The sequence below is a fragment of the Lonchura striata genome, chromosome 3 (assembly GCF_046129695.1).
Source record: "Lonchura striata isolate bLonStr1 chromosome 3, bLonStr1.mat, whole genome shotgun sequence".
NCBI lineage: Eukaryota > Metazoa > Chordata > Aves > Passeriformes > Estrildidae > Lonchura > Lonchura striata.
Window position 1 is genome coordinate 28,324,369 of NC_134605.1, and position 19,392 is coordinate 28,343,760.

At 41.8% G+C, this 19,392-nt stretch overlaps 1 protein-coding gene across 2 annotated transcripts in view; it reads right to left on the minus strand.

Annotated features, from left to right (window-relative positions):
• Positions 1 to 19,392, minus strand: part of CFAP61 (cilia and flagella associated protein 61) — a 117,491-nt gene that overhangs the window by 86,046 nt on the left and 12,053 nt on the right. For both annotated transcript variants that reach the window (XM_077782011.1, XM_021543334.2), the window contains exons 9-16: positions 14,999 to 15,090; positions 14,483 to 14,667; positions 11,379 to 11,418; positions 10,025 to 10,164; positions 6,826 to 6,952; positions 6,417 to 6,494; positions 5,082 to 5,288; positions 3,144 to 3,278 (exon numbers count right to left, since the gene is read on the minus strand). In XM_077782011.1, the coding sequence (XP_077638137.1) occupies positions 3,144 to 3,278; positions 5,082 to 5,288; positions 6,417 to 6,494; positions 6,826 to 6,952; positions 10,025 to 10,164; positions 11,379 to 11,418; positions 14,483 to 14,667; positions 14,999 to 15,090 (1,004 nt within the window). The remainder of the gene's footprint in view (positions 1 to 3,143; positions 3,279 to 5,081; positions 5,289 to 6,416; positions 6,495 to 6,825; positions 6,953 to 10,024; positions 10,165 to 11,378; positions 11,419 to 14,482; positions 14,668 to 14,998; positions 15,091 to 19,392) is intronic.

Here is a 19,392-nt window from a genome sequence, read left to right on the forward strand (position 1 = left end):
CACACAGGTAACAGCTGGCTGTGGAGTTATAGGGTAAGTTCCTGGAGTTTAGGAGTACCTTTCTCTAGCTGACATCTAGCTCTGCCAGAGAGCCCACGGGAGGAAAGATCTATGCTTCCTTTAAAACCACAAGACACAGCTCATGCTCCCTGCATGAGACAGGAGGGAGTAGGCCAGGAATCCATGGGAGAGCAACACATTGCACTTCTCCTTTGGTGTTTTTTTCAGACACCACAGAAGAATAGAGAGGGTTGACAGAGGGACAAGAACAAGTTACCACACATTGTGCTCATCTGTCTGTAACAACTGATCCAGACCTGCAGGAAAAGCACCTCTTCAGCACAGATGAGATCCATGTCGACTGGCAGTGCTGAGAAATTAGTTGAGAGCAGAGCTTCTGTGGTTTAGATTGATGGTTTCTCTTTTGGCTTTGGAAGAAGGAAGCAGGAAAGCGCCCGTGTGTGCCCTGGATCTGTATCTATGAGCGAATTCCCTTCATGCCCTAAGCAGGCTGGGATGTACTGAGGAAACAGCAACTGATGGAGCCCCAGAGTTCCCACCAACACTCGCTGAGATACAGAGCTGCTGACAACTCACAGACATCCACACACAAATCAGGAGCCGTGCCCCCACATAGAACAGTTGAGCTGCTCAGCCCCAAGGTCTTACTGGGGAAAAAAGACACTCTGCAGCTAGAAAAGGGGAGCAAGAGCTTGAGAAGGGCTGGAACAAGAGGAAGGCAGCTGAAAAAGCAACAGATGGAGGCAGATGCTGATTTGTTGATTACTAGTTATCAAGGGGCATCTTAGAGGTATCAAAGCAAGAATATCACCACATTATCCCTAGCAGATACTCAGACAATCAATGAAAATTTTACATTTCTGAAATCAACTTGCATTTACAATCCTCATCCTGTAGTTCATGTGACAAATCCTGCCACTACTGCAGAGCACTCTAAAGCAGCAATTACAGTGATAACCTGCCCTCCAGCTCATGGGAACAAAGTGGGCACAGATTCACCTCTAGAGGAGCTGCTTTCCAATAGGAGAGGTCAATGCCCCCTCAGTTTAAACCAGCTTGGTGAGCTGGGATAGAGACATGGGATAAAGAAATAAGGAGTGGTCTCAAATGCTTGGAATCCCTGGTTGCCCAGTCTAAACATCTTGCAAGATCCTACCCTGATCTCGTTTGAAACCACCAAACCAAAGACGATAGGAGACATTTTCTCCTTACTCCTCTGCAGGTGCTGGTCTCAGACGTCTTCCCACTAATTCCTACTCCAGACTCTTTGTCTGTCTTTTACTTTTCTCCCTCTCTTCTCCACACTTTCTTCACAACATTGTTCTTCCATGTCCTTTTTCCCTCACTTCCCAGCCCTTTAGCATCTTCTACAACCAAAATGTGTTTCACCTTGTCTCACTGTATTTCATAAGGTGACACTTCTCAGCCTTTCCATTCTGCAGAGCTAGCACATTCATCTCCTTGGTGAGACAGGTTGTTCTCTGCCTCACAGATTGCACCTTACTGTTTACAGTAGGTCTGAGAGGCCTTTTAATCACTACAAAAAGGAATAAGAGAAAAAAGAATAAGAATATTGTGCCTACTGAAACTCGGTTGTATGAATTTATAAGACACACCTCAGTCTATTTGTAACTTCACTACAGTATTTGGCAAGATAGTGCAAGATCATTGGTGGGGATCAATCTTCCTTTACAAGGCATCTGAGCAGAGAGAGGGCAAGTGCCTTGTGTCTGGCTGCAACCCAAGATCTAAAAGCAGCACCACCTCCTTACTCATGAGTACACCAAGTTTCCCATGGCAGGCTGCTCCTTATGTTACACAGCTTCCCAACGTAGGGTGGCCAAAGGTCGCTTCATTCACTCAACAGAAGAGTCAATTTAGCTTTACATGGTTTCAAGTTCTTGGTATTTCAGAGAAGCCAGAAGCAACAGCAGACTAGCTTTATTCTCAAGTTACGACCCAGCACTTAGCCCCAGATGTCCATTCTGATAGACCACAGTCTGTCAAAAAAATCTGTAATTCATGCAGAGGCAGATGCATAGATACTTGGCTGGCATTGAGTTGGGGTTTTCCAATACAACTTCTTAGCAAAAATTTCACACATTCTATTGAATAGCAATTTGAATCTGAGATTTCAAACCATTATGCCACTACCTACAGAGAAGCTCAGAAAACCTCAGGAAGAACATGAGCAGACAAAAGATTTGCAAATTTTTCAAACACAGGATGTCTACGATTTTCCACCTTCAACAAAAATGCTAAGATTAGCTCTTTTTGGAAAAGAACAATAATTTTAAAGATTAAGAATATGAAGCAGTTTAAAGAAAAGCATCAGAGTTCATTCTGCAGAGAAGAGAAAGGCAGGGAAGTACATATGACGGGAAGGCTGTTGAACAAAGCCAAACCCAGACCAACAGTCTTAGCCATGTTCTAGATTTTGCTTTGCCATCTGCTGCCTAATTGAGAGTTTTAGGTGCCAAAACCTACTGACTGAGAAAAGGACAGCTCTAAAAATATTATATGGAAGCCCATCTCAGCCAACTGGAAGACAGTAGACAGACATAAAGCTCCCTAACTATGTTTCTCCACAAAATTACGACTACCTACTGAGAGAATCCATCACCAATTGTTTTTTTCCTAATATTTCAGTATCACTAGCTACTCTTTTGAGGAATCACCTTCATGCCAAATTTTAGTTACTTAAAAAATGCAAGTGTTAGTTTAGTTACTTAAAAAATGGGGTGTAAGTTATTTTAAAAATGAAATTTTAAGAGACTGTTCATTTAGAACCTCCAGGCTGCACCAGTTCTTTGCAAGCTAGCAGGAGAAAGGGCTCAGCAGAAGGCAGGCCATTTAGAAGATGCTGGGAGGCCATGACAAAGCTCTGCCATTGTGTCGGCGCGATGGGAAGTGGGAAGGGCTCTGCTCCAGCGGCTGCCACATGTACCAGGCTACAGGCCCAGCCTGGCTGGGCGTGGCGGCAGAGCGGGATCGGCCAGCCAGTGTGGCTGCTGTAATTAAGGAGCAGCCCATGAGCACTGGGAGGTTAATGCCAGCCCATCTGCTAAGCCCCACACAAGCTGGCACCGTGCCTCCTGCCTGCTGCCTCTGCTGCTACCCACCTGACCCTTGGAGACTTGCTCTGATGGAGCGTTTATGCCAAGTCCTTGCAGAGGATAGACAATCTGTCGTCTCGGCCGCACGGGAGCCATGTAATGAAGGGCAGATGTCAGGGAATGAGCACAGGGATGCTGGAACTGAAATACACCAATCCATATTTGAGCAGAGAGAATGTCAGAGCAGTGCATCACAGATGTCTGCTGCACAGCTTCACAAATACACAATTCTTAGTTCTGTTGGCTAAATCTGAGACAAAAATCGGCAAATAAACAAACATACTCAGAGCAGAGAAATGAATTGCAGATAATTCCTGACACTAATGAAGATAATTATGAGAGTAATTACATTGCTATCTCTGTGGGAATGACAGATAAACAGGTTTATGGGATTTTTCATCACAAGTATTTTCCCCAGGAGGATATTTTTCTCCATAGTGATTATGAATCAGCTTGATTTGACCTCATTAAGCTGTGTTATCTGCTCACTGCTAACCTTTGCTCACCTGGCAAGGAACGGAGATGAATTTATATAGAAATTCTATACCAACTGAAATGTTCTGGTTCATCCAAGTGATAAATGTTAATAAACTGTCAGAAATTTGAAATGAACAAAAACCTAATGCTCATCTGAACAGCCTTGATCATTAGAAATAGCTGTATCTGTCTATTACACCATGACTGCCTTTGGCATAACTGACAACATGAAAGGCAAGAAAATAAGAGAATTGCAGGAAATACAGAATTAACATTAATGCAAACTAAATTACACTCATACACAAATACTAAAAAATTGAGGTTACTATGAACTAAGTAACTAAGAACTAAGTTAGCACTTACTAGATAATAATATTTGATAAGCTTAAGTAACTTAGAGTAACTCTGTAGCCCAGTAGCCTGGAAACAGTCAAAACTGGAATCACTGGTAAGATTTAGCTTCTCTTCCATCCAGTGCCATTAAATGCATTTTCGTGAGTGCCTCTTCAGAATCTGAGAGCCTAACGCTACGCAGGAACATTGGTTCCTCATGGGAACACTTAAAACTCCACAAAAGTGCATGGGAAAACACATCCTTCTGCAAATGTACCCAAAGTCTAACCTGTCAGACAGTTCCCATGTGAAAGCCAGTGGTGGTTTCAAAAACACCCAAGTCACCAAGGACAGAACCCATCTCAGTCACCAGCTAAACACCAGGTGCCCAGTCCAGCCAGCCAGGCAGAAGCCCAAGCTGGTGGCCAGTCTCGAGGGGAAAATTCCATCTGTCTCAAGACAGCCAGGTACAACCAACGGATGAACTGCCATCGGGATGCACTGTGTGTTTCCTTCAATGGTGCCAGGAGCACAGTTCATTGCCTGGGACAGACAGGAGCTTCAGACAGCTTGCAAATTTTACCTTTTGTTCCCCTTTCTGACATGAGACTGATGAAAAAGCACGTGTGAGTGCTTCCGAATTACGTTCTTCTCAGAAATGGATTTTCTCCATTGGAAGTTCAGTTCTTACAGTTCTCCCTTGACACTTGCAGGAACACAAGTCCCCCCTTCAAAAGCCAGTGAGATGCCCGAGTCCCACTGACTTTTGGTGAAACACAGTCTAGAGTACCTGAATCCCTTCGGAAGGGTTTTTATAAGCCACCTGGATGTGTTCAGGATGATCCCCTTGCATTTACTCAGGCTACATTACCCTTGTGCTGGGCAGGGAGCCAAGGCCACTCTGCTCCCCACCACACTTCCTGAAGACACCAGTGGACACCATGGATCAGCCCTGCTATGCAAGAGCTGTGTCCACAGGTTCAGAATATGCCAGGCAGGAAGAAAAGAAGGTACAGTTTGCTGCAGATCGACAAGAAAATGCCTGTTTGCAGTCATTCATGGATGCAAAGAAAAAATAAAGTGAGAAAATATGGCAATATTTAATAAAAGTAATACTAATCACACTATCCTTACCTTGCCCTCCACATATTCTGGATAAATAGGGTAGTAAAGAGAAGATTTGTGACCCAAGCGAAGAATCTCCTTTAGAAAGTATTTTGTATAGTGATGAAATACAGGATTCAAGACAAAGTGGCAAAGATGTCCGTGTTCCTCTTGCTGGTGGTAATTAAAATGAATGAAGTCCTCAATATTGTAATGTGATCGAATATACTCAATATCCTGGAATATTAGAAATTTGAGAGTCAGCAGTAATCAGCAGCTACCTTGACAGGATTTTAGCGAATACCAACCAATGAGTCACTTTCTATCAATAAGGAACTACATATGAAAACTGAAATCAAGTGTCTTTGAGAGCTGTCCTCAACTGAGGGCATTGACTGAACAGATTTTTCTTGGAAATCTTTTCATTGTATCGAAACCTCTTCTTGCAGCTTGCCCTTATTTACAAGGAATGCACACCTGACCCTTATCTCACAATGCCAGATACAAGTTAACAGACATCCAAGGAGGGAGAAAAAAACCCCTACCTGTTTTTCTGTATTCAGGGCACAGAAGCCCAGGCTATCCCTCTCATCAAACTCCAGTTGAAAAAGGGAATTCCACAGAGCAGAGCTGTGTAAGAAATGCCCTCTGACAAACCTTCCCTGTTGAAGTGATAAACTGACATTTTTGCACATTATGCACTCAATCTATCCTCTTAGCTCTTAATATAATCAAGAGAATTACTCTCAGAAACAGGAGTGACTGTTCTGTTGTAAAAACTAAGCATTAGAACTGCTGAACAACCTAAAATCCACCTTTTAAGTCCTAGCAGAATGCCACAAAAGTAATACTTGGAGAATGTTTACTATTCAATTATAATGTGCAATGTCTTTTTTTACTCCATCAGGGAATAGGCTTTTGTTTTCAAGTACATGATTCACAATCACTTAGACTCTACTGCTGGACAAAAAAGTTATGAAAGCAAATCTAGAAGAAGAATTACTGCTCTTTGCAGGATTTGTGGCAAAGCTGCTTATTGACTTGGAAAGTAGAAGTGAAAGAGGTGATTAAACACCTATTTAGAGGCAGAATGGTTTGTGCTAAAGCACAAAAAAAGTGCAGGAGGAAAACTTTCAGGATATAGCAGCAGCTTCTTGAAAGTAACAGGATAATTTTTTTTTCATCTGTGTGTCAATCATTATCTATGACCAGATAAATAATACAGTGGGCATAGACTAGACAGATTCTACAAGGAGCGTTTTTACAGATACTTTGTTAGGCACAAGTACAGTGCCAAGCACAAAATTCAGCCTTACTGTGAGCACCAAGCACCACAGAGCTCAGTGGAACACAAACTACATTTACCATTTCATCCCTAGTGATAGAAACACCAACGATCTGATCCAAAACTTCTGCTACAAAAGCCTGTACTGGCATCCCATCCTGCAAGGTAAAAGCAACAGATGTACATCTCCAGTTTCAGTAGAATCTCTTTCTAATGGTAACTGCATTTCGCTACAGAATCCCAGTTAAAACACTCTCCTCCCAGTGCAGCTTCCAGGCACCATCCCAGTTTAACCAGCCTGCGCCCCAAGAGGGTCCTGTTTGAGCCATGTGTGTGGCTGGACTCTGGACCACACAGACCTTTCCTCACCGATATTTCAGTTTGGGTACAGCTGCTGCAAGAGTGCTACAAGCTCAGCTACTGCTTCAGTCCTGGGTTAAGTCCTGATCTTAGGACAGAATTGAACATATATCAGCAACAAATACTCACTGGATCCCTTCGAGCCTCAGTGAATATCTTTGAGTCATTCCATATCCTTTCATTCAAGCTAAGAGTTTTAATGAGCACTTTGACACCCTGTAGGTCACTGGTTGCTGCTTTTCTTACATTAAATGACCTAAAAAAGGACAAAAAAGAATTAAAGTTGACTCTGTGACAAAATAAGGACAACTGCCAAGCTTAAGACAACACACCCTTCACAAGTACCAACAACACCATTGCAGCAGATAGCTAAATGACATTTGTTCCAAAGGCAGATATGAACTTATTGCATAGTAATAGAAAAGATCAGAGCCTCTACTTGAGACAACTCCAGCATCTTGCTTTATCTGCTATTAAACACTCAGTCCAATCTATAAACCCACGTATCACTTGTCTTCAAGTGAGTAAAAGTCAGCGATAAAGGGAGGCAAAGAACCATAAAATGAATGTGGAATCTGTAGCTGAACAATATGGCACATGGGGAAAAGAGCTAAATTAAAACAGGGAAAGGCAGGAAAAAATGAGAAAAGGACAGAGAAAAATATAACTGAGCCAGCTGTCAGGTACAAAGTAAAGCAGGAACATAAATTTATCCGAGAACAAAATTACTAATTTTTGCATTAGGTCTTGGTGCCTCAAGAAGTAACACATGAGGATAAACTTACATGACTGCAATGCCTCTGCTAAGCATGGAGTGCCAGTTTGTATTGACACAGTAGTGACTTGGTACCAGAATGCCTGTGCCACACATGGGACACCCTACCCACAGACAGCAGGAACCTGGCACTTAGCTCATTTACAGACTCTTAGCAAACATCTCCCACCTAGCAGTTAGGAAGAAAATTCACTTCACGCTGACTGTCTACAGCAGCTGAGGAGATCTCCCAGCGTATGTCAAAGGCACCAACCCCTTCCTAGATACACACAGCTCACACAACCCGCACTTGTAGAGTACTGTTCAAGAAGCTGAACTACAGCTTCAGTTCCAAGAAATAAGTTCTTTCACCCACAGATTAAAAGTTGTGATTCATGTAGTATAATCTTTTTATTCCTGTTCTTTTGGCTTTCAATTTAAAAGTGGATGTGCTGTTCTTCAGCCTCAGTCACATTGAAAGACATTTTGTGAAATACAAGCTTAATGAATAGCACTGGTACCTTAAAAAAATCAAGATTCTGGTATGAGAAATTTCACAGCTGAATTCAATCACAATTTTTGACTGCTCAAAAGCACACATTTGGTTACTAAATTACAAACTAATTCTGAACTTCTAAGCAAGCATCAGCTGAGCTTCTGCAGCTTCTCACACATTTCCACTCTCAATTGCAAGACCCAACAGTGCTGAGAACTATGGCTCATTCTGCAGCCCGAGTGTGCTGTCCCGCCACTGCTCCCAGCCCACCCCAACAGCTTTGCCCCACCCATGCCCCAGGGAAAGCAGCTGTGCCTACAGGGAACTGCATCTTGAGCATGACAAAAACAAAACATGTGAAAAGTTGAAACTGCTTTTTTTTTTTTTAAATAAGCAGATCCACCAGCTCCACTGGGATTATGGAACAGAAGGAAGAACTATCCAAGGTCTGTACTGGTTTCTCTCCCAGCAATGAATTAACTCATTCTAGATGCTCAAGTCCTTTGCTCAGAGACAAGGACACTATTATTATTATGCTTTTTAGTGAAAATTGAGGGAAAGTACCCATTAAGAACCTCAGCCTATGCCTTGTCATCTGCTATTTTTTTCTCCTACACTGTTAAGTAGCAGACCCACAGTTCCATTTGCTGCGCTCTTGCTTATTGTGTACTTAACACTTTCTCTTATTACTTTTTACTACCTGTACTAATCAAGAGCTCATTTTGTGCCTGTGCCTTTTCTGACTTTGCCCTTTCACATCTTCATATTCCCCTCTTCTTACCCCATTTTTCTTTTAGTCCATTTTCTGTGACTTCCTTTTCACTCACATGCTTTTGAAAGCCGTAGGTGCAAGTACAACGTGTTGATCTTTCACTTTCATGGATTTTGGTTATTTCCAAGAGGGTATCTGTTGAACCCTGTGGGTTTTGTTCTGCAGAAACTTTCCAAAAGCTTACTCTGCTTTCTCCCAAAGCTTTTCTGATCCTGAACCTCAGTGAGCAGTTATTTTCCCTTACTTTCCTGCAAAGCTGTAGGGGGATTTGGAAAATGCTACTAATTACCCTATTTTGTTTTCATGAAAGGACTGGTGTCATTTGGAATATGCACAATGTAATCATGATGGTAACTATTTTTTTTTAACGAGCTTTGATAACAACTTGAACTTTGCCCAAAATCGCAAGAGGACATATGACTCCCAACCCTACCAGTGGATTACTGAGCAGCTGGGTTTGAGATTACCAGGAATTACTCCAGCAGCTCTCTCTCCAGCCAGCTGGATTTTTACTCAGGACCCAGAAGGAGAAGTTTCATCCCAGGGCAAAAAGCTTCTGCCTCAGTCCAAGAGCAGCTGGCCAGTTTGTGCATGAAGTATTTGTGTACCACCAGAGGTGATTAGATATACAATTAAACCTAGAAGTACATTTCTGAAACCACACAGTATTTAGGTACATTAGGACCAAAATGAAAAAAAGAAAATCTCTATGCCACAATTTAAGCTTGGTATTTGAGCTAGAATAGGCTTGATATACAAGCAAAGCATTGGAAAACTCATTCCATACAAGAGAAGTCACAGCAAGAAAGGTTTAGTGTTGCAATGCACTGATACCTCAGCCAACAGAAGTGTTCAGAGCATCACAGATACTGAAGGTGCGAAATAAATGGTTCAACACCAAAAATAAAAGAGAACTTATATAGAACAAATACTCAACAGTGCCCCTGCTGTGACCTGTATGTCCCAGAAACACATGATTACAATTCTCTTAAGAAAGCTACAGCATATTTGCAAGAATCAAACATACACTAGGCTATCAAATGCCAGTGTCACACAACCTGACCCACATCCCCATGGTCAACACAGCACCACGTTTCTCTGCTGGCCTTGGCCCACAACCAGGGAACTTGGAGCCACTGGTCTATTCCAATGTCCATCTTCCCTACCTTAGTATTGTATACACAAATCCCAAATGAATCCTCTCACTGTGCTTGGGTTTTACTGAGAGGACACTCCCTACAAATGCTGGCAGTTGCATCCCACAGCAGCCCAGAGCACAGAAGGGCTATCCTGAGGTATGACTCACGTGAGCAATCCTGCTCGGTGGAACACGTACAGCTCCCGACCCAGCCTGGAAGTGCAGGAAGGGACAGCCCGAACAAAGCTCCGGATCAGGGGGAACTCTGGGACATGATGTGGCACCAGGATGACACACAAGTCTCTATCCTGAAAGACATTGGCAGGCAATAAAAGTGTTCTCTAAGCTTCACCCAAAGCCCTCTGAGGGGACAGACAGCCTTAGGTGTCTGAATGCAGGGTTTACACTGCACATCCACCAAGCACTGCTCTGCCTGGCCAGCACCAAGGAACTGACAGCTCAGAAATGGCTTCACTTTAAGCAAACTATGGAATGAACCTTCCTTACTACATCTGGGGATTCTAGTGTGGCATTTTATTTCATAACTGACATTGCTGGATGGATAAATTACATAAATATGAAATGCTTTCTGGGTCAGCTCTCAAGGAACTTCCTTTGGTGGTAAGCAGTGTTTTTGAGTGTGCTGGTTCTTAGGGCCAAGACAGTGTCTCTGGTACCCAGGGCCTGTCTCCAAGGCACACTGCCATGCAGTGCTTTATGACACGACTTTACAATTCTGATGTGCATTAAGAAAGTATCAGAAGTGGACTTTGTTACCTCAGACAGAGGGATGACACAAGGCGTGAGCGGGAAATAGCTACTGCACTGTGAATCCACATTGCCACAGTTCAGTCTCTAGGTAAATATTACAAATCTCCTTAATACCATTGTTTTATAGGCTTTAACTCCATCTCCTTTAATAAATTTTGCTGATTTTGTTTTTTTAATGTAGGTATGGTCTGGATCCGTACATGGTTTTAAAGGAGTTTGAAGCATTGCTTTTTCTAAATCTGCATCTTAGAGAAGTCCCTATGGAACATAAACTAGGGAGACTATTTACAAGAGCACATAGTGGCAGGGGAATGCCTTCACACTGACAGAGAGCAGGTTTAGATTACATTGTGCAGAAAAAATCTTCCCTGTGAGAGTGAGGAGGCCCTGGCACAGGTTGCCCAGAGAAGATGTGGCTGCTCCATCACTGGAAGAGTCCAAGCCCAGGCTGGACAAGGCTTGGAGGAATCTGGTCTAGTGGAAGGTGTCCTGCCTATGGCAGGGGTGGGTGGTACTGGATGATTTCTAAGTTCCTTTCCAACCCAAACCATTCTAGGATAAACAGAGGACTTAGGTATACATTCCATGAAGTCCAGAAGCAGCCAAGGAAGGGAGTAGTTCAGCCCAGGGTAACCAGGCCAAACACACTCATGTGGGGCAGACTCACTGGAGCAGTAGACCCACATCCCCTGGCTGCCAGCTGCACTGCTGTCCCACCACACAAAATCATTCCAACTTTCATTATACTCACTGGGAAAACGTTGAAAGCATAATGCAAAAAATCCAGTGACCTGCAACCAAGAGCAAATATTGGCAAATAAAGCACATATCAGAATGATCTGATTCACTATGACATCCCTGCAAGTGCAGGAGCATTTATTTAGAGCTGATCGGAAAATCCCGATAGATCATCAATAACCAACTGTTGAAGTTGCATGCTGCACAGCAATTTCTGATTTCTAGTGCTTAAAGCATTATTATTAACAAGAATAACCAGGATGTTTGACATAATACATGAGGCTCCTCACTAAAAGGGCAGAGGGAGGCCTAACAAAACACTGGCTCTCATGTTGTTGACTCCAGCCTCTTTAAGAAGCCATTCCTGGACTATCACAGCAGCATTAGTATATACCAAATATTACTTCAGATTACAAACAATTGTTGCTATGTTCTACAGTATTTTCAGCCAGCACTAAGGGCTCTGTGACTTCCCACTCAGGAAAACTTGCCTGATGTGCTCTGACTAACAGGAACATCAATACTTAGATTTGTTTTTAAACACTTCTTTTCACTTCTCACCCACTGACTTAGAGCTGTCCCAGTCTCTTTTCCATGGTGACACTGCAAATTGTGACATTTCAGTTTAAAAAGACTTGAGAAATCTCACCAAAGCCCTGCTGTTTATCCCATGTGTAAGGCTATGAAAGAACTCAAAACCCAGTTATGCTGAAGTTTCATAAAACACTTTTCCATCACACAAGATGTATTTTTTGAAGAAATTCATACAGATATATGTTACCTTATAAATACTAATAAATCCTCTCCTCCTTTCAGAACTGTAATTAAGCTTCCTTTAATTACCTCTTCAATAATATAACTTAAAAGAGAAATAATTTCTAATTGCAATATCTATGCCCAAATGTAAATGTAAAGCTGCAAGTACAGATCAGGATTGGAGAATTAGATATGCACCTATATAATACTTAACTAAGACTAGGTAACAGAACAGCTATTCAAGGGAAAGGAAAATGCCATTGCAACTATATTGCACTGTCATTTTCTCTCTAGTATCCAGGATCTTGTTGGCAGTAAGGACCATAAGAATTGAGGTGGGAGATTTATCAAGTATCAAGTATCAGCAGATAAACCAGTAGTTCAGTTCCTTCACATGTCACTCTCAATGCACTAACAAGCCACATAGCAGCTCTGGGTTTAGGAGATGGAAACATTTAGCAACATTAGTGGGTAACAACTCCCAGGGAGCAAACTTCCCTCAGGGCTAAGATGCAATCACACCTACACTTCAACTGCTATTTCTGGGTCCATGCTGTGCAAGGCCAGCAGGACCTCCCTCAGGACAAGTTTCCAGGCTGCAGCCAGCATCACCTTGTGCCCTCCTTTACATGTATTTGTTTTGCTAATATTTCTTCTACAGGCAGGTGGATCAAGCAAAGGCAAGCCAGAGAAGCATACAAGCAAAATGTTTGAAACCACCAAAATCTACAGATTTCTCAGCTCTGCATGAGATAATCTTCAGGAAAAGTCTTCAGACAGGAATACTGTCTCCTCCAGATACCCATCTTGGAATCCACACTACTCCACAGATGTCTCCAGGTAAAAAAAACTCGGAGCACAGCATTGAATGATAAATGCAGCAAGAAATTTCTTGAACAGAAACAGCCAACAAAGCACAGAGCTCAGGAGGCAAAAACCAGACCAATCCATATCCTAAGCAGGAAACTATGAGCAGAGAACTCAAGAAATCTACAGTGAGATTATTTACTGACAATAAATCTCTAGCAAAGCTCTGAACTGCTGTTTTAGTATGATGGAATCATTCCAGAGCAAACCCCTTGCCTCACTAATATTTTAATACAAAGCTTTCTTATTCTGTAATAAGTATCTTGCTTGAATTTTACACTAAATTGTCCCTCAATTAACTGTTCTGGCACAGTCTCTTGGCAGTGCAATTGTTCTCATCACACATTAGTTGGTCAATGTTTCTAAGTACAACACAGATCTCCTATGTTGACTTCCTGCACTTCACTAATTAAACTAGTTCTTAACAAACTTGAGCTCTGTTACTGAGTGTATCACTTGGGAAATGTGTACACAAAAGGCAATGTCTTTACTTTGTTTTAGTGACTTTGTGTATTTGCATTTGCAGCAGATTCAGTGTTTGATCCCCTTGGGTAGGTGCCCTCCTTAATCCAGAAACAGCTCAATAAATAGAACCAGTTTTCAATGAATGCTCATTTTTCTCCTCAGTGAAGTTTATTCTTACATTTCTTTTAAGCCAGAGTTCAGAAGTTGCTAGTCACTAATGACTGAGTAGACAGATGTTTTTTCAAACTGTACTACACATGTTCAACTCATCTATCAAGCCCTCATTCCTGACACCTGCTGTCTGCAGATATGACATGGATTTGAAAGCATGGAAGATCCTGGGTGTGCTCAGTTGCTTCATCTATCCTGTATCTTCCTTTCTACCACCACATTGAAAAGGAAAAAAAGTTCTTGGAGAAGTTTCTGCTGATGTGGTTGAATGTATTCAAGTGTGGAGAGAAATTTTAGAAAAAAAAGTTTAAACCCCATTTATAGCCCTATTCTAATCCACCAGGATCTAGGAGTGTGAGATCAGCAGCAGCAATTGTGTTAAGAGAAAATTCCTTTCTCTCCCCTAGGTGTAGAGGATTTTCGAAAAGAGAATAATTTCTTTCAGTGACTGGAGAAAGTCTTTAGAATGGGAATATTTACCTGCAGAGCTAAGAACAGCTTTATTGCCCCATGCAATGAGATGAGAACTACTGTAACATGTAGTCCTTCTTGCAGCTAGCCAGCTTCAGAATGAGTGTCTCCATAGAAGGAAACAGCAGCCTTTTTCCACAACCTCAACTCGCATTTTTTCCAACAAAAATGAATTCTTCACATTTTGCCCCCATAGACTGTCAGAGCTAGGAACTTGCAAGTGGAGGCTGAAACGTTATTACTGAAGATAAAAGAAGCAAACAAAAAAGAGGCCAGAAAAAATCCCATCTAACCACTGCAGGTGCTGTCACTTTCTGATTTGTCTTGAAAACATAACCTTGAAAATAGTTATTAATGGGAAAGCAGTGACTCTTCCTCTACACTTACCTAGTTTCATACTTCTCATCAATACAAAGCAGACGGATACTGAAAACATTTGAAGCTCCTCTGTATACAGGATGCAAATCCCCCTCCTCATCAGTCTCCAGCAGAGGTGCTGCTGAGCCTTTAGGGCCTATATTGACATTACCTACCAGCAGTTCAGTCTGGGAAACGGTCACAGCTCCATCTTTCTGCAACAATAACAGACAAGGGCTCACTTAAAACACTTCAAAAAGTGTTTTCATTAGTTAATCCCCATACTTTCCCTCCTCTCTCTAACCCTATCTTCCCACCCTGATAGCTGCTTATGGGGAAGTGGATGGGTAAACTCACCCTGACCAATAACTCTGATCCCCTCCAGAGCAACTTCTGAGCTGTGCCCCACAGCAGAGACACATGTGGGCCAGAGCAGAGGACAGGGCAGGAGGGAAACTCAGCAGTATTTTCTTGTCCTCATCTCTGCCAGCCTTGCTCCATATCAGCTCTGAGAGCCATCGGCACTGCTGGGTGTAGCAGCATTACCTGCACAGCTGCATCTGCACCAGGAACATGTTCCAAGCTTTGAGAAGAAACAGGCTTTGGCTTTTGACTTGTTTGGCTGTTTTCATCTTTATCTAAATGAAGTAAAAGAGAAAGTGCACAAGGTTCAATAATGTGAACTTTACTGTCAGAATGACAGCAACAGCTGGAGTGGGCCAGGATACCTCTATCAAAAGGTTTCATTTTACCAACCACAGTTGAAGCAGACCCTCCTACAGTTATTGGCTAGAGCTTCATTAGACTATTTGATTCCAAAGCAAAAAAAAAAAAAAAAAAAAAAAAAAAAAAAAAAAAAAAAAAAAAAAAAAAATCCAGGGAATTGATTGTAAAATAAGACCTGAACAAGACAGTTTGGAAGCAATTCTTGTGTTTATCCGTGTATCAAATATTTACCCTATCTGAACTGAAAAACAGGACTCAGTGTATTGACTGATATCTTAAACCCCATGTGTTGCTAACTTGCTTTCTGGTGATCACAAGGACAAGCAAGGGCTCTTCATTCTCAGATTAGTTCTCCTAAAATAATTTAAATTCAGGTTAAATCCCAGTCAAACCAGAGCTCTTACTGGTGCAGTAAGAGACAAGAAACAGGGATTAGAATTCCTTTATAAATTTTACACAATAAACTCTTGAGGTGTAGGTGTTGCTACTGAAGAAAACACATCAAGTAAGAACACCCTTGCACTTGGAAAATCCAGTAACATTAAGGAAGTCAAGGTTTCTGAGCTCCAAGAACACAAAACAAGCTTCAGAAAACAACCGTCTACCTCTGAACTTTGCCTTGGGACACCCACATAAGCTACATTTGCAGACAGAAGCATTTCTTCACACACTAATAGGCATTTAAAAAAATTACCTCAAAGATTTAAAATAATTTAGCCAGAAGTAATTAGAAAAAAATATTGTCTCAAAATCAGTTTCTCTGTCAATAAAAGAGTGCAGATGCAATATGCAGGGCAAGGAGAAATGTGGGGGTTAAGAATCATGAATTCTCTGGGGATATGACAGACGTGAGTCTTCACAGAAATGATCAAATGTCCCCTTGATTAACCAGATCCATTTCTCATTATCAACAGCTTTGCAGGTGTCAGAAGTTAATTAATACAAGTCTCTTGTTGTCATGTAAATATTGGTATGTTGTTTCTGACTTTATACTAAAATGCAAATCTTTAATGATTCCACCATCCACTCCTGTCAGACGTGACTGTATTGCTGTTTACAGACATGCTGTACACGAGTGATGTGAAGAACTGCAACACTATCACCAAATCAAGTAAAGACCACAAAAAAAGAAAATTAAATGAATTCTGTGATTGCTGGGTTGTTAGCTGAGGTACAGTCATTAGGATCAAGAAGCCAGTTCACCATGAGGCCTGATGAAAAGCCCTTGAATCATTCCCACTGCATCATGTTTTCTAGCAACTAATTCATGACACCATATAGAGTAACAACCAAATTACTGTAATTATCCTGAAACCTAAGTGGCATATCAGTACAGACTGTTATATACTCTTTTATTATTATTCAGCATTACATCTTGGAAGGAAAAAAAAAAAATCTACTTAAGAGCTAAAGATCTTGAAAAAATAACCTTTTTATATGTAGGAACATAAAATGACGAAGGAAAGCAGCTTGCATTTTAAAATTTCTGGCCTTCAGATTCCATGAAGTCAAGTCCAGATCTTCTGTTGATGTCAGGTCACTGAACCTGCTCTGCCCTCACAGCAGGATACCATCCAGCAGCAAGTTTTCAATGCAGCCACTAAAGCAGCCTTCATGGAACAGGTGTGGCTTTGAAATAGCCACAAATGCTGGCTACAGCATGGGGCTAACACCACAACAGTTTTCAAGGACACGGGCTGGCCTTTATGCTGGAAAGGCTTAACAACTGACTACTGGGATGCAACTGCTCTATTCTAAAATGTGTAAAGCTACAACAAAAATTTTAACTACTACTCCATGATAACAGAATTAATGTTCCTGGGCAGTGAATAGACAAATTTGCTATTAGGTTTCTAGTGTCTCTTTCTAGGAATAGCACCAGAATCAGGCTCTCATGATACTCAAGTTTCTCCTCATGCGTCCAAGACCATTGTCATGGTTTAACAAAAGCCTGGTTTTCCAGCTGGGGAGGGGGAGGGTGGTTCCCTGTGGGGACCTGCCAGAGCTAATGAATTGGCTGGTTTTGAAGGGCTAATCAGCTGGCTAAGTTTGTAGATTGACACCCAGTTAGACCACCTGAAGGAGTTAAAACATGCGCCTGTGGAAAAGCATGTTTAAAAACGAAGGAAGCCTGGGAAAAACTCTCCTGGCTTCTGGCCTTTGAACAGGTTGGGCTGGGCTGTCCCTGTGCAGCCAGGCTCACGCAGCCTGGCAGAGCCTGGATGAGATCAACCCTTCAGTGTTGCAGAACTCTATAAAAAACTGTTCCAGTTGATAAAGCTTGAGAACAAATGAGCCTACAAACACCAATTCTCTCCTGAATCGGGAAAATGAAAGAGTGAAGACACAAGAGACAACATGGGACCCTGAGGTCAGTGAAAAAAAGAGTCAAATTCTAGATGGGAGCAGATTGAGGAGACGACTTATTCTTGGGCTGAAATCCTCTTGTAAGGCTATAGAGAAGACATAATTGATACATCAGGTTCTTTTTTCCCTGTAACTCATAGAAGTGCATTAAGGGGACGTAGTGTTCAACCACAACTGTAAGCCAAGGCACCAGTATTGAAACAAGTAGATGCTACTGCTATCCAATAAGAAACTTGAACAGAGAGAGATGAGAAGTTTTGCCCCAGAGGTAGTAATAAAAAACCTCTGTTCCCAGAGATGCATTAAAAGAACATCTATTTTTATGCCAAAACAGCTCATCCTTAAAATAGGACCCTAATAAATTGACATGGCCCATGAAAACAGCTGTGAGATAGCTGCAAGGTATGGGAGGGACTTTTTACACTGCAAGCAGATTTTTGCTTTCCTGGGCAGCTGATTTGCTGTGATTGAAGCCACAAGAGAACTGTTTATTGTGGCAAAGTCTTTATAGCATAACAAAGGATATTCCTCTTCCCAAGTAGACAGAATAGTCATTCTTCAAAGTTTTGTCTTCTTATGTTGTCATTGGGAAAGGAAAAAAAGGTGGGGAGGAGGAAAAGTGTTCTGAAGGTTTTAATTCTGTTTTTTTCTTATAATTTTTTTCTTAATTGTGTTAATAAAGTTTTCTTTATACACTTTAATGTTTATGCCTGTTTTGCCCTCCTTCTCCTAATGCTTATCTCACAGCAAGAAAATAAGTAAATATATTCTAGTAAGTGCACTGGCACTTAGCTAGCACTAGACCCACTACGTAATTGGTGCATTGGCCAGGAAATTGAACAATTGGCAAGCCAAAACCTCTACAATCATTAATGATTTGCACTGAAGCTACCTGAAAGTCTATAAATAATTATTTTCCCCAGAGCTGCCCTCATCATTCTAAAAAAAGGGATACTACTACTTTAAGAAGTCTTACCTGAAGGCAACCCACAGGATACTGCAACTACCATCAAAACTAATCAAGTTTTTAAATGAAGAGAGAAAAGAAGGGAGATAGATTCACAGAACTGCTAACCATGTTGCTTAAAACATTTCTAAAAAGCACTCAGATGTCAGATTCTCAAGAAACTGAACAGGACACAGCTGCTCATGCTAAGTTTTAACATTTAGAACAAGTTCCACAGATTTACTAAATGGTAAAAAGCACATAACAGCTGTATTGTCAAACCCTGTAACCACATTCTCACTGAAAAGCTCAGCAGCACAGAATTTGCCAGAAAACACTGATCTACAGCTTGCAGGCTCTGGAGAAGGAGAGAGGACACCAGAACTAGGAACAGCCCTGGGATGGGTAAGGGTGAGAGAGAGTCCTGGTGGTCAGTCACCTTGCCCAAGCCTCTGCTCAAGCAGGGTCACCCAGAGCAGACAGCCCAGGACTGGGCTCTGGCTCCTGAGCAATCTCTCTGCCCCCTCAGTCTCATTCCTCCTCCTACCCACATCTGTCACTTCTTCTGAACTAATACTCCTGGAGCTGAAGAAGCACAGGATCAAACAGAAGACAGGCAGGTTCCTCCATCTCCTATGTGCAAGATGCTTCCTTGCAGGGTAGGGGAAGACCACAGGAGCAGCTATAAGGGGATCCTCTCCCTTTTCTGTTCTGTGACTGCTGGCTTCAAGGTACAGCTGGTGACAGCCCTGCAGCTCCCTGGTTGCCTTTTTTGCCTGCTGCTTTGTGTACAGAAAAGCAGATACATAACCTAGTAGTGGAGGTGTTTTATTCCACTACTGATAATTAGTGGATAACACTAATGTCCTTCTGCACAAAATGACCTTTGACACTGAAAAAT